This window comes from Nannospalax galili, unplaced genomic scaffold, assembly GCF_000622305.1.
Source record: "Nannospalax galili isolate Female #2095 unplaced genomic scaffold, S.galili_v1.0 scaffold792, whole genome shotgun sequence".
Classification (NCBI taxonomy): domain Eukaryota; kingdom Metazoa; phylum Chordata; class Mammalia; order Rodentia; family Spalacidae; genus Nannospalax; species Nannospalax galili.
The window spans coordinates 1,742,258-1,754,954 of NW_008331036.1; the positions used below are offsets into that span (position 1 = coordinate 1,742,258).

Here is a 12,697-nt window from a genome sequence, read left to right on the forward strand (position 1 = left end):
CTAGGCATTATTTATCTCTCGCATTGTCTCATCCCTCCATCATGGTTTTGCCACTTAAGGTGGCCCCATTTCCCTCCTTTCTCCCTTGATAATACCCTTCTCCTACGGTCCTACCTCTCTTGAGCTCCTTCTTTCCCTTTATCCCCTAGGTTCCTTGTGTACCCTTCCCTCCCCCCTCCCTTAAACTAACCCAATGTTTATCCATATCTCCCTTATTAAGGCCTGTTTCCTACTGTTCTTCTCTTTCAGGTTTTTTCTTTTCCTTTACCTTTCCATTATCCTGGTTCCTAAAGTTATGTCTTGTTACATACTCATTTATCAGGGGCTGGTTCTAGGATCCACATATGAGGGAGAACATATGTCGATTTTTTTTCTGAGTCTGTGTTACTTCACTTAGTATAACAGCTTCTAGTTCCATCCACTAACCTGTAAATTTCATGATTTCATCTTTCTTTACTGCTGAGTAAAAGTCCATTGTATAAATGAACCACATTTTCATTATCCACTCATCAATTGAGGGACACTTAGGTTGCTTCCATCTCTTAGCTATTGTGAAAAGAGCAGTAACAAACATGTATGTACAAGTGTCTCTGCAATATTTTTTTCTAGGGGATGACAGCAAGTCTCTCAGATGACTAGTATCTCTCTTTCCTAGCCTAGACCAGATCCTTTAGACACAGAAAGATGGCTATTTGTTTTTATTTCTTTTAATTAATAGCAGAGTAAATGCTGCTACAGATTTTATGCTTACCAGTCTCAAAGGCCCATTTACAATTGCTAATGGGTAGCAAAGGATCAAGGACAACAAAATCATGATTTAATAATATTTTTTTTAAATCCCTCCTTTAGCAAAATGCTGCAACCCCACACTGACCTTTTGCCAAAACTGCCAACAGAAAAACAAAATGTGACTAATTATCTACTTTCTTCTGTTTAAAAAAAAAAGAATTAATGAATATAAATTTGCCCCAATTTGATATCTTAACAGCTTGCAGAACTCAGACGTTGGAAACTATGCTTATATAATTGGGCCATTGATTATTTCTGGAGCATAAAATAAGCCCTCCAGTTTAATCTTATTTAGAACAAAAAATTATAATACAAAGGACATTTACAGATAACTTTCCATTTTCTTACTTCAAATTGTGTCCAATGATAAATCTTTCTCTTTGCAAAGATGTATTTATTAAACTACTAGATATTGCCATTCTTTAATTAGCCACAGGAGCACATCCAAATATATTTCACATTCAGTCTCCATGATTCAATAACAAAGTAAAAATATCTGTAAGAAATATCTGTATTGAAATTCTCCAGTATTTCTATTGTTCAAGTTCAGGGAGTGTCTTAGAGAGAAAATGTCTCCTGGAAAGTACAAGTTCACCACCTATTATTTGTACTTTCACCTCTCAGAGTGTTTTAAGGATTTCTGAAGTGCAGATGTGGGTCAATTGGTGGCAAGATGAGACTTGAAGTAGCCTGGGCTCTTTGGTGGTCTCTAGGTGACCTGTGAGTATTAATATCCCCACCTATGTTGTAGAAATGCGAATGTACTCAGGATGTAACATGGCTGCCTCTGGGAGTGTCACACAACATGCAGCACACATACTGTGTCCTTTCCAACATTTGAACATTCCTGATGTGCAAGATGCCTTGGTTTGGGCAAGAGATTGTGAGCTTGTAGAAAACATGGGATAAACGCTCACCGAATGCTAGCAATAAGAATTTATTACTCTGGCAAACAGGTCCATGAATCAAATCCCTGAGAATGTGGGCAGGAAAGGCAGATAAGTCCAAAACTCATTGCTTTTCCTCAGTGAAGAAACTGAGGCTCAGAGGGGCTGAGCAATTTGGGTGAAGTTCCCAGAGCTGCAGTTGGAATGTGGGTGATGTGGCTTTAGAAACCACACTTTTAAAATTGAAAGACGGCAGCCCCAGCACAGCCAAAGACTGGGTCTCTGGGGTGAATACATGAAGACCTTGTAAAGGTTCAAAACTTTTCTAACAAAAGCATCCAGGCTTCATGACATTGTCAGTCAGACTCATGTTCTCCAAGAATGGGACTTAAGAATTTGTTTTTCTGAAGAAAATGGAACTCATCAAAGACATGAGACTGAACCTGGCAGATTCTGGCCTTGCACACTGAACTTGCAAGCAGCTATTTAGAACTTTATTTTTTAAGTAGAAGGATGTAATTGTGTGTTTTCCACTACTATGACAAAATCCCTATGATTGTGTAACTTATGAAGAAAGTTTAGCTCACAGTCTTAAAATCTAGAAATCTAAACAGTATAGCTCCCCCTCTAGCAAGGGCCCACCTGGCTAAATCTGTCAAATTAGGGTAGATAGTATCATGATGAGAGCTTGTATGAGAGGGAGAAGAAATCCAGAAACAACAGGAATCCTGTGAAAACGCTTTAATTTTTTTCCTCAGGCACATCCTCACTATCCTAACTACTTCCCATCAGCTACCTTCTGTCACACCACCTCTTAAAGGTCCCATCGCCTCTTAACATTGCCACATTCATGACCAAGCTCCCAACACATGCACAATTTGGTGACAGATTTAAACTATGGGTGACTGGAAGACTGAGCAAAACACTAAACTTGAAAGAGATCAAAATAAGCAGTGTTAGTTGCTTTCCGTTGCTGTGACAAAACACCAGGACCAAAGTGACTTGTAGAGGAAAGAGTTTATTTTGGCTTGTGGTGCGAGAAGGAGAGTCCATAATTGTAGGGAGGCATGGCAGCAACTGACCTTTTCCATCCACATTCAGAAAGCACAAAGCGTACACTAGAAGTTAAGCAAGGCTATAAACTCTCAAAGTCCACCCCCAATGAAGATTCCATGACCTCCCGAAACAGCACCACCAACTGGGGAAAAGTGTTTAAATACATGAGTACATGAGCCTGGGGAGACATTTCTCATTCAAACCACCACATGAGCAATCGAGAAAAAGGAAAGTAGACAGGGCAGAGGGGATTCAAGGAGTACAGAACATTACCAAAGATACATCAGTGTGTTCAGAGGTTAAGAAAAGAGACTAAAAATATTTTTTTTCAAAAAACAGACAGAGGGCCAGAGAGATGACTCAGCAGTTAAGAGTACTGACTGCTCTTGCAGAACACGCTCATTCAGTTCCCAGGGGATCTGATGCCCTCAGGCCTCTGCAGGTGTTACATGCCCGTGGTACACTTACATCCATGCAGGCAAAGTACTCATAAGTATAAATAATAAAAATAAGGGGCCAGACAGATGGTTCAGTGATTAAGAGCGCTGTCTGCTCTTGCAGAGTACACAGGTTCAGCTCCAGGCACCCACATGAGGGCTAACAATCAACTATTACTCGAGGGATCAGGTGCCTTCTTCTGGCCTCTGCAGGCTTTGCATGACATGGGTATACTTGCATACATGCAGGTAAAACACTCATACACATAAAATATAAATAAACGAATTAAATAAATAAATGAAAAATAACCTCAAAAGTCTAGAAATTGATTTCCCATTTAACCTAGCCATACTACACTCATGGGCATGGGCCCAAAAGACTCTATAACCTACCACAGAAATACCTGTTCATCCATGTTCACTGCTGCCCTTTTCATAATAGACAGGAACTGGAAACAACCTTGATGTCCATCAACTGATGAATGGATAATGAAGGTATGGTACATATACAAAATGGAATATTATTCAGCTCTTAAAGAAAACAAAATTATGAGATTTTCCAAGTAAATGGATGAAACTAGAAACAGTTATCCTGACTGAAGTAATCCTGACCCAGATAGACAAGCATCACATGTTCTCTCTCGTGGCTGGATGCTAGCTTTGCCATCTTAGGCATACATTTTCAATTTCAAAATCCAGAGAGGTCAAAAACTAATAAACAGCCATGGGCAGTAGAGGGGGAGGCTCCATGGGAGGGGAGGTAGAATGTAATTATATAAAGGGGTAATGGGAACATAGAGTAGGAAAGATTAAATGGGGTGGGGAATGGGAGGGCAGAGCAGAGGAGGGAGTATGGGGAGGGATAACCAAAGCGTTAGAAGAAAAGCCACATCGAAACCTACCATTACACTACAGAAGCTACTTCAAGTATGTGCACAGACGTTATAAAAAGAGATTAAGCTAGGAGTGTTGGTGCACACCTTTAATCCCAGCACTCAGGAGCAGAGGCAGTTGGATCTCTCAGGTATCTAGACCAGCATGGTTTACACAGTGAGTTCCAGGCCATCTGAGAAGGCCCTGTCTCAAAAAACAATTTTAAGAGATTAAAAGTACTTACTTTAGTATAGGGGGCCATTGCACCTCCTAGATACCATAGGTTATCAAAGTAAAAGTCTAATGAGCCTAGACAGGCCACAGGCCATGGGAGAAAGCCTCATACAACTATTCTGCTAAATAGACCATTAAACTGACTTCTAATGATCTGTTGTTATACCCATAGATTAACACATCTCTCAACTCTCATCAGAACAGCTTCCTTATACAGCAGATGGCAGTTAGCACAGAGAACCATGACTGAGCAACATGCAGAAAATAAAGGGCTACACAGTGCTTATCCCTGAGTGGGACATCCATATCAAACTTCTGCTTCCTAAGGCTCAGGGATCATTGGGGGAGGTGAAAGGAAAATTAGAAGAACCAGAGGAAATGGGTGACCACAAGGAAAGTTTTCCAGACAGCTGGTCAGTTCCTCAAACGAACTCACCGCAATGCTGACACCATGCACAAGCCCCACATAAGCTCACAGCATACAAAATATCAACATAGATTTGGTGAAGTGAATAAGCAGCCCCAACCCTATCTAAATAACTACTAGTAACTGATGACTGCTGGGAAGTGGAAATTCAGTCTCATATAAGGGTGAGACTCTTACTAGGTTGACCAGACTGAATGAACCCACACCAAAGGATATTTGGAGACACAAACCTGGCTCTCTCTCTCTCTCTCTCTGAGTGCAACCAATTATGACTAGTAATAATCAGATACATACAGATTAGAGACACATGTGCCAACATCTCAGCGTTATTAGCAAAAACAATGCGTCTAGTAGGACAGAACAATATATTCTAAAATGAAATGGAGATCTTTCTTAAACATTAAAAACTCGTTCAATTTTATGTCTTACAGGGCTTATACTGAGTTCAATATTGTATAACTCTATTAATTCAGCTGTGAACCTAGAACCTTACAGCCACTTGTGAAAGAGATGTACTCTTGCTCTGGAGTGTGTTACTGAATATGTTAAAGCTGTAATGAAATGCATCTTCTAATCATGTAGAACTTTAAAAGTTCAAGGGAATAGCAAGGCATGGTGGCACATGCCTCTAATCCCAGCACTCAGGGACAGAAGCAGGAGAATCTCTGTAAGATAGAGGCCAGCCTCCCCTACATAGCTAATTCCAGGCATAGAAAAACAAACATCAGAAAGAAAAGAACAAAGTAAAGAAAAGAAGAAAAGCCACTCAGGAATGCACTTCTGCAAGCAGGACAGTTCTACAGGAATGTGGTCCAGAACCCCAGCCCCTCTAATCCAGGTCCAAATGGGAAGAGCTCTAGATTCCGAACACCTAGTGGAGTTAGTAGTCTTTTCAAGGGAAATCTCCAAGGAGACAAAGTAAAGCTGAGAATATATCTTATACTGGGCCTGAGAATGAAAATGTTCCTGCTAATTATGGGAAAGATTTCAAGGAATCTTGTGGGTAAGAGGAATTGCAGCCCTATGTAGAAAAAGGAAAACTAATAGAAATTCCTTAAAACAAGTCGTAAGACAGATGAGATTAACCACAGTTTTTGTTTGGCTGAACAGGATGCAATACTATGGTGGTATAAATACTGATAAGTATTTTGACCATGGAGAGATTGTGCAGCAGATCTGCATTCCTCTGTGCTATAAAAGGGATGGATAGCTAGGATAGAAAAACAATTAATTTAAAAATATTAAGTAGGTGGGCTGAAGAGATGGCTCAGCATTTAAGAGTGGAGACTGTTCTTGCAGAGGACCAGTGTTCAGATCCCAGCACCAACATTAGGTTGCTCACAACTGCATGTAACCTCAAGGGAATCCAATGCCCTCTTCTGACTTCTATGGGCACTTCCACACAAGTGGCACACTTTCACACACACATATACATAGATAAAAAAATTTTAAAAAGAAGAAATAGGCTTACTGTTATTTTTAGCAAAGTAGCTAAAATAATTGGAAATGGTTGTTTTCTGTGGAATACATAATCAGAAAATGGAAAATGCCTTTATTTTCTCATATTTATAAGATAAGTATTATGTATGCATTCAAAAATGGAGAGCACAAAAATAATGTTTTGCCCCATCCCATTGCAGATATGCTGTTATACTGTCAATGCTTGTTTTTTTAATTCACAATATTGTTAGGAAGTTAGCTATGCTTACCATAATGTCATGATTGCTTCACCTCAGGTGACTTGGTAAACACCCACATTACATTATATATGCTCTATTTCCTAAGAAACCTGTGAGAAATGATTCTGCCTGGTCAGTTTCTTCATTTTGATAAGGCACAACTTCTAAAAACAGTTGACAAACACTGGTGCCTACAAATTATTTCACAATAATAATGTTGAATATCTCATGCTTTTTTTCCTGCACAAAGTTTTTTAAAATTTTTATAGAGCTTTTGTACATTTCGTAATCAAATTTAGAACCCCTCCCCATCTATGCCCCCTGACCCACACACACACCCCTGGCGTCGGACCTCATGCATTCCGCCATACATGTTAAGTCCCATCCAGTCAAGCATTTGTATCCAGATGTCCTTTGGTGCAGATTCATCCACTGGAGTCTAGTCAGCCTATCTAGAGATGGTAAGTAAGGTCTACTCTCCCTCACCTAACAGTGATCAGTCTCCAACAGCTCCCAACCACCCATTTCCCTGGCCACTCTGGGCCCTTGTCTCATTGAGGTGGCATGGGTCTTATGCTCCATGTCACCACTGTGGCAAGATCACATGCACAAGGTTTTATTGTATGAGCTAAAATTTTCTGGAAAAAGCCATTAGCTTTGGCAGAAATTGCAGTTTTGCTTCCAGTATTTAATGGGAATAGTTTGTGTTTTTTTTATCATTACTGTCATCTGCTTAATAATAAAATTAAATGATGTTGGGTGTCGTTTTCTTTGGTTAAGAAAAAGTGTACTTGGTCTATGAAGTGTTTTCATTAAGAATGAATGTTAAGGGGCTACAGACATGACTCAGAAGTTAAGAGCACTGACTGCTCTTGCAGAAAACCAGGGTGCAAATCCCAGCACCCACATGGCAGCTAACAACTATCACTCTAATTCCAAGAGATCCAATGCTCTCTTCTGTCCTCTGTGGGCACTGCACAATACCAGTGCACATATATACATGAAAGCATATCACTCATACACATAAAATAAATAAACGAAAAGAATGAAAACTAGTAACACACCTTTAATCCCAGCAGAGGGAGAGGCAGGTGGATCTCTATGATATCAAGGTCAGTCTGGTCTAGGTTGGCTGTGGCTATAGGAAGACCCTGTCTCAAAATTAAAAAAAAAAAGAAAGTAATGTTAAATTGCACTTACTGTTGTATCATTCATAAAGGGTTTCACTTAAGCAAGTGTACTCCATGCTCAACCAATCTATTGTTACTAGTTTTTTATTTTATTTATTTTATTTACGTGTATGCATATATTGCCTGCACCTATATAAGTACGCCTATGTTGTGCAATGCCCACAGAGGACGGAAGAGGGTGTTGAGTCCCCTGACACTGGAGTTATGGATAGTTGTTAGCTGACATGTGGGTGCTGGGATTTGAACCTTTGTCTTCTGCAAGAACAGTCAGTGTTCTTAACTGCTGAGCCATCTCTCCAGCCTCCTACCATTACTATTTTAAGTACATAGCAAAACATTTTCTAGATTATTATTTTTAGAGAGTATAGCTGAGGACCGTATTGTGAATAAATTTATGAATGATTTTAAGATTAAAAACTGATGTATGGAGATCATGGACAAGAGTGCAATTGTCAGCAGAGGCCAGAGGAAGATGTCAGATTCCCTGAATGGCCTGGAAGGGTAGTACCTGTTCTTAAAAACTGTGCCATCTCTCCAGCCCCAGATTTATGAATTTGTACAGCCACCATCTGAATGGTAGGTTGGTCAACTCTGCAATAGGAGGCTTGCCTAAAGGTTTTCAATTACTCTTACTAATTGAGCTACAAGAGGCCATTTGCTTGATTAATTCAAGGGGTTTCTTTAAGAAACAAAATGCATTCCCCTTATGAGCAGTTGTGAAGAAGCACCTGCCACAGAGACGTGGCATATTGGGGACTAGAGACTCCTTTCAGACCTGTGTGAGAATGTGCTTCCCTCTCTCCCCCCAGGGGCACTGCGATTGCAGGCATTGTGTTTGGAATCGTGTTCATCATGGGGGTCATTGCTGGAATTGCCATCTGCATCTGCATGTGTATGAAGAACAACCGTGGGACGAGGGTGGGTGTCATCCGAGCAGCCCACATCAACACCATCTCCTCCCATCCTGGTAAGCAATGCATCCCCCCTGAAGCAAGAGTCTCGTTTGTTAGTCAGGCTCTCTACTCCTTAGAGACAGGGAGAAACATTAATGACTCTCACTGAAATAATCTCCAGCCTTCTAGCATATTCCTAAGTAAATGTAGATTGAAGCTGTAGCTTTGAATAGAGATTACATAGATAATAGTTTTTTTTTTAACTTGTCCTGTGTCTGAATATAGTCATATTCTCAGTGGTTGTCTTGTTGACTACAATTGCCAGTCAGCCAAAATTAAGATAAATAGAAAATTCACACCCACTGTGTCTACCTGCCAGTGAATTCTGACAGGTAATTATGGAGAAAGTCGGCAATATGTCTCAATAAACCAGCATCTGAGGCAGTAGGTACATATGTCGTGAGGAAAAGTATTGAAGAAGGTTTTTGTAGTACTTATTAAACAAAAAGAACTGGTTTCACAAAATACTAAAATCCTCAACAGATGCACTAACAATTTGACAAGTATATGTTGAGACTCTCCTAAGGGGTCCTTCAATACATACATATACACACTTTGTGTATACACCATGCAACATAAAATGTGAGCAATTTCATGAACTCACAGCTACTATAACTACCTGCTCAATACCTGAATGAGATTAAGCAAGCCAAATCCCATCATAAGATGGGGTAGATGATCTCCAGGCCCTACCCCTTACTGAAGAGCTATTGTTAGTGTATAATTGTAGGGGGATGGAGAATCATTCCTTTTGGAGGATGTGCCCACTGGTAGGTTTCCCACACTGCAGTGGATGGCCTCATACTCACACACATATGGGCAGTACCAGCTGGGTTACCAAAAAGTGGATTATCAAAAAACAAAAAACAAATGAAGTTGGGACAAAGATGTGCTGGAGAAATACGGGGAGGGTTGGAGAAAGGAATTGAGGGTAGACATAATCATATTTCACTGTGTACTTGTATGGAATAAAAATTTTTTTAAAAATGCTCCACAATAAAGAAAAAGTGAGCAGTTTCTAAATATGCTACACCCTTAAGAGAATATTTTCTCATCCATATTCATGTCACCAGAGGAAAAGGAACAAGATGCTTTTCCTTGCATCTGCCCTGTGTGTCCACACTCCTAACACTTCCGTTCTCTTAATTTACTCTTTTCTTTATCTGCTTCACTCGAAGGAAGGAAGTTGTGATGTAGAGAAATCATTTGTCTGGCTGCTGTTTCTTCCTCTCCCATACCCACTCACTCTTGTGTCTTGTTCCACATCATCTGCTCTTTTCTTGGTGGTATCATTTGGCCCATTGTAAGAAAATACCATTCATATGCCAATGCTTCCAAAGTTATATATCTCCTCTGAAACGACTTCTCTGAATTTAAGATTTATTTCATCCCAGTACTTATCAGGCACCTCCACTGGAATATCTAATAACAATGTGGAAATTCCATGCCCATTTTTGATCGCCTCTTCTGTTTGCACTTACAACCTGTGTTTCTCATATTCTCTCCCTTCTTCCCTCACAACTTTTATTCCTGATCTTCCTCCTTTCTTTTCTCACAACCTTCAACACATAGGGTAATAGCATCTCTAGGTTTCTAATTGGTCAGACCAAAAGTTTCATTCCTCTCTCTCCCTCAAACCTATATGCCCAGGAAACTTCCTGGCAGCACCTTCAAAACACATTCAATATTTGACCACTCCTCATGAGCAGATGCTGTTATCTCCTTAGTGGGAGTCACCACACCATCTTTCACCTCCACTACTGCCACGATATCCTGGCATAGTATCCCTGGACCCTTGGTATCTCTCAACAGAAGTAGCCAGAGTAACCCTTTAAAAATAGATGTCAGTGGCACACGCCTTTAATTCCAGCACTCGGGAGGCAGAGGCAGACAGATCTCTGTGGGTTCAAGGCCAGCCTGGTCTACATAGGGGGTTTCAGGGAAGCGGGGGGTACAGGGAGACCCTATCTCAAAAAGACAAAAAAAAAAAAAATAGATGTCAGTGGCACACGCCTTTAATTCCAGCTCTCGGGAGGCAGAGGCAGCAAGAATGTTTGGGGTTCAAGGCCAGCCGGGTCTACATAGTGAGTTTCAGGACAGCTGGGGCTACAGGGAGACCCTATCTCAAAAAGACAAAAAAAAAAAAAATAGATGTCAGATTTTAGCATACTTCTGTGCTGAAAAATCTTCCAGTGAAACCCATTTCCCCTAAGGAAAACTCAAAGCTAGTGATTTCCCATTTTATATAATCAAAAAGAAGATTATCATCCTTGACCCCACATGAGCCTCACTTCTATTTCCTTTCCTCTTGCTGCTCTGGCTCTACCAAATTTTGTTTCTTGCTCTTAGGTGAACACAGGACGTCTCAGGACTTTGCCTAAAACCCTGAGTCCCTCACTTCATTTGAGACATTGACTGAAGGTTAATGTGACCCCACCAAAGCACCCAAGTCCTCCTTTCCTGCTCCACTTTCCTTTTGCACAATGCTTTTATCTCCTAAGAGACCATTTAGTTTACTGTTGATGGTCTCCTTCTAAAATATTGGATCTTGATCTATTTCTTTTATTATGTCTCCATCATAAACATATGAGCTGGGGCTGTGCCCACAGCTGGGCACTCAGCAAGCCTGGCAAGTGAATGAAGAGCTCAGGTCACAAGATGACACTCAGTCATAGGTCAGTACACAGGAAGCAGACCTGAAGTCCCATGTACTAATGTACAGTTTTTATACATTAAATGAGATTTATGCTTTCAGACATTCCTGTTTTGCTGAGAATATTATTGTGGATGGTATAAAGATACGTGGACTAAGAAAACCATAGATGAAACTGTTTTTGATTATTCACTCTCCATTTTCTGTTTGGGTCAATGCCTAATGTAAGAACATGAAGGGAAGTCAAGGAGGGGCATTCCCTGGAGAGAAGTCAAAGCAAAGGACCCTGTGTGCATTCCAGGTGCACACTTGCTCGACAAAAGAAGAAAGAAAAAGGTTTAATTAGAATTAATTTTAAGGCATTTTAAGATATTCTATGAAACACTATATTTGCCCTCTCTGTAAGTTAAAATTTTGAATACATTAAAAGATTTTTAAATGCCATTTTAATGAGAGGATATACATTTCCTGAGGGTTGGGGGGTGGGGTTGTGCCTAAGAAGATGCCCTCCAACCCCACAGTAGCATCATTTATCCTGGGGACTCACAGCAGTGTGATGCATTTGCAGTACATGCACTATTCTGGAAACCAAATAATGCAAGAAATGTAAGGACCCTTACATTGGAAATATTTCTAGTGCACAGACTAGGCCTTCTAACTCATAATTTGGTTAATTATTTCTGTTTCCTTCTCAAAGTCACTAATTAAGCTTTTATGTAAAGAATCATAAAACAACACATAACAGTATTGACTGCTTTTCAAAATCTTTCATCTGTGGAAATAGAAAAGTCTTTTACCCACATTAATTAATGAACCTTGTAATAACTGAGATAACAACTCAAGTTGTATAGTCTTACAGGCCAGAAGCCAGATAAACACAGAGAACATAATTTAGTGAAGGTTATCTCATCCCATAGTGAACATTATTACCTTATCTGGAAAGACAGACTCTCTTCTTCTGTGGCACCTGACCTTTGTTGGTCAATGACCTTCCCAAACTAAGCTTTTCATTCCTGCCACGTTGCAGGGAATGAATGCTTTTCCTCTTTAATTTATTTATTCTTAAAATGGTCATTGTGAAGATAAGAATTATTTGGAAAGTTACATATTTCCAGTATTTTCCAGAACTTCAAGGTAAATAAAGAAGAGTGATCATGTTTGGCTAATATGCATCTAAAAGAAAATAATATAGAAAAAAACATTACAAACTCTTAATTGTCAAGGTATGAATCAAATACTAAAATGTAAAGCATGAGATTTCACTGTCATTAAGAAAATTTGAGGTAACTTTATAGTCCCTTGAAGAAAGTGAAAGTGATTATAGATGATAGGTAGAAAGGTAGAGAGATGACAAATTAGATAGATAGATGATGATGATAGATAGATAGATAGATAGATAGATAGATTGATTGATAGATAGATAGATGATAGATAGATAGATAGATAGATGGTAGATGATGATAGGTAGAGATAGATAGATAGATAGATAGATAGATAGATGATAGATGATGATAGATAG

General features: G+C 39.6%; 1 protein-coding gene across 1 annotated transcript in view; it reads left to right on the forward strand.

Moving 5' to 3' along the window:
• Positions 1–12,697, forward strand: part of Cyyr1 (cysteine and tyrosine rich 1) — a 129,056-nt gene that overhangs the window by 100,247 nt on the left and 16,112 nt on the right. Inside the window, exon 3 of the mRNA XM_008856100.3 lies at positions 8,382–8,539. Within this exon, the coding sequence (XP_008854322.1) occupies positions 8,382–8,539 (158 nt within the window). The remainder of the gene's footprint in view (positions 1–8,381; positions 8,540–12,697) is intronic.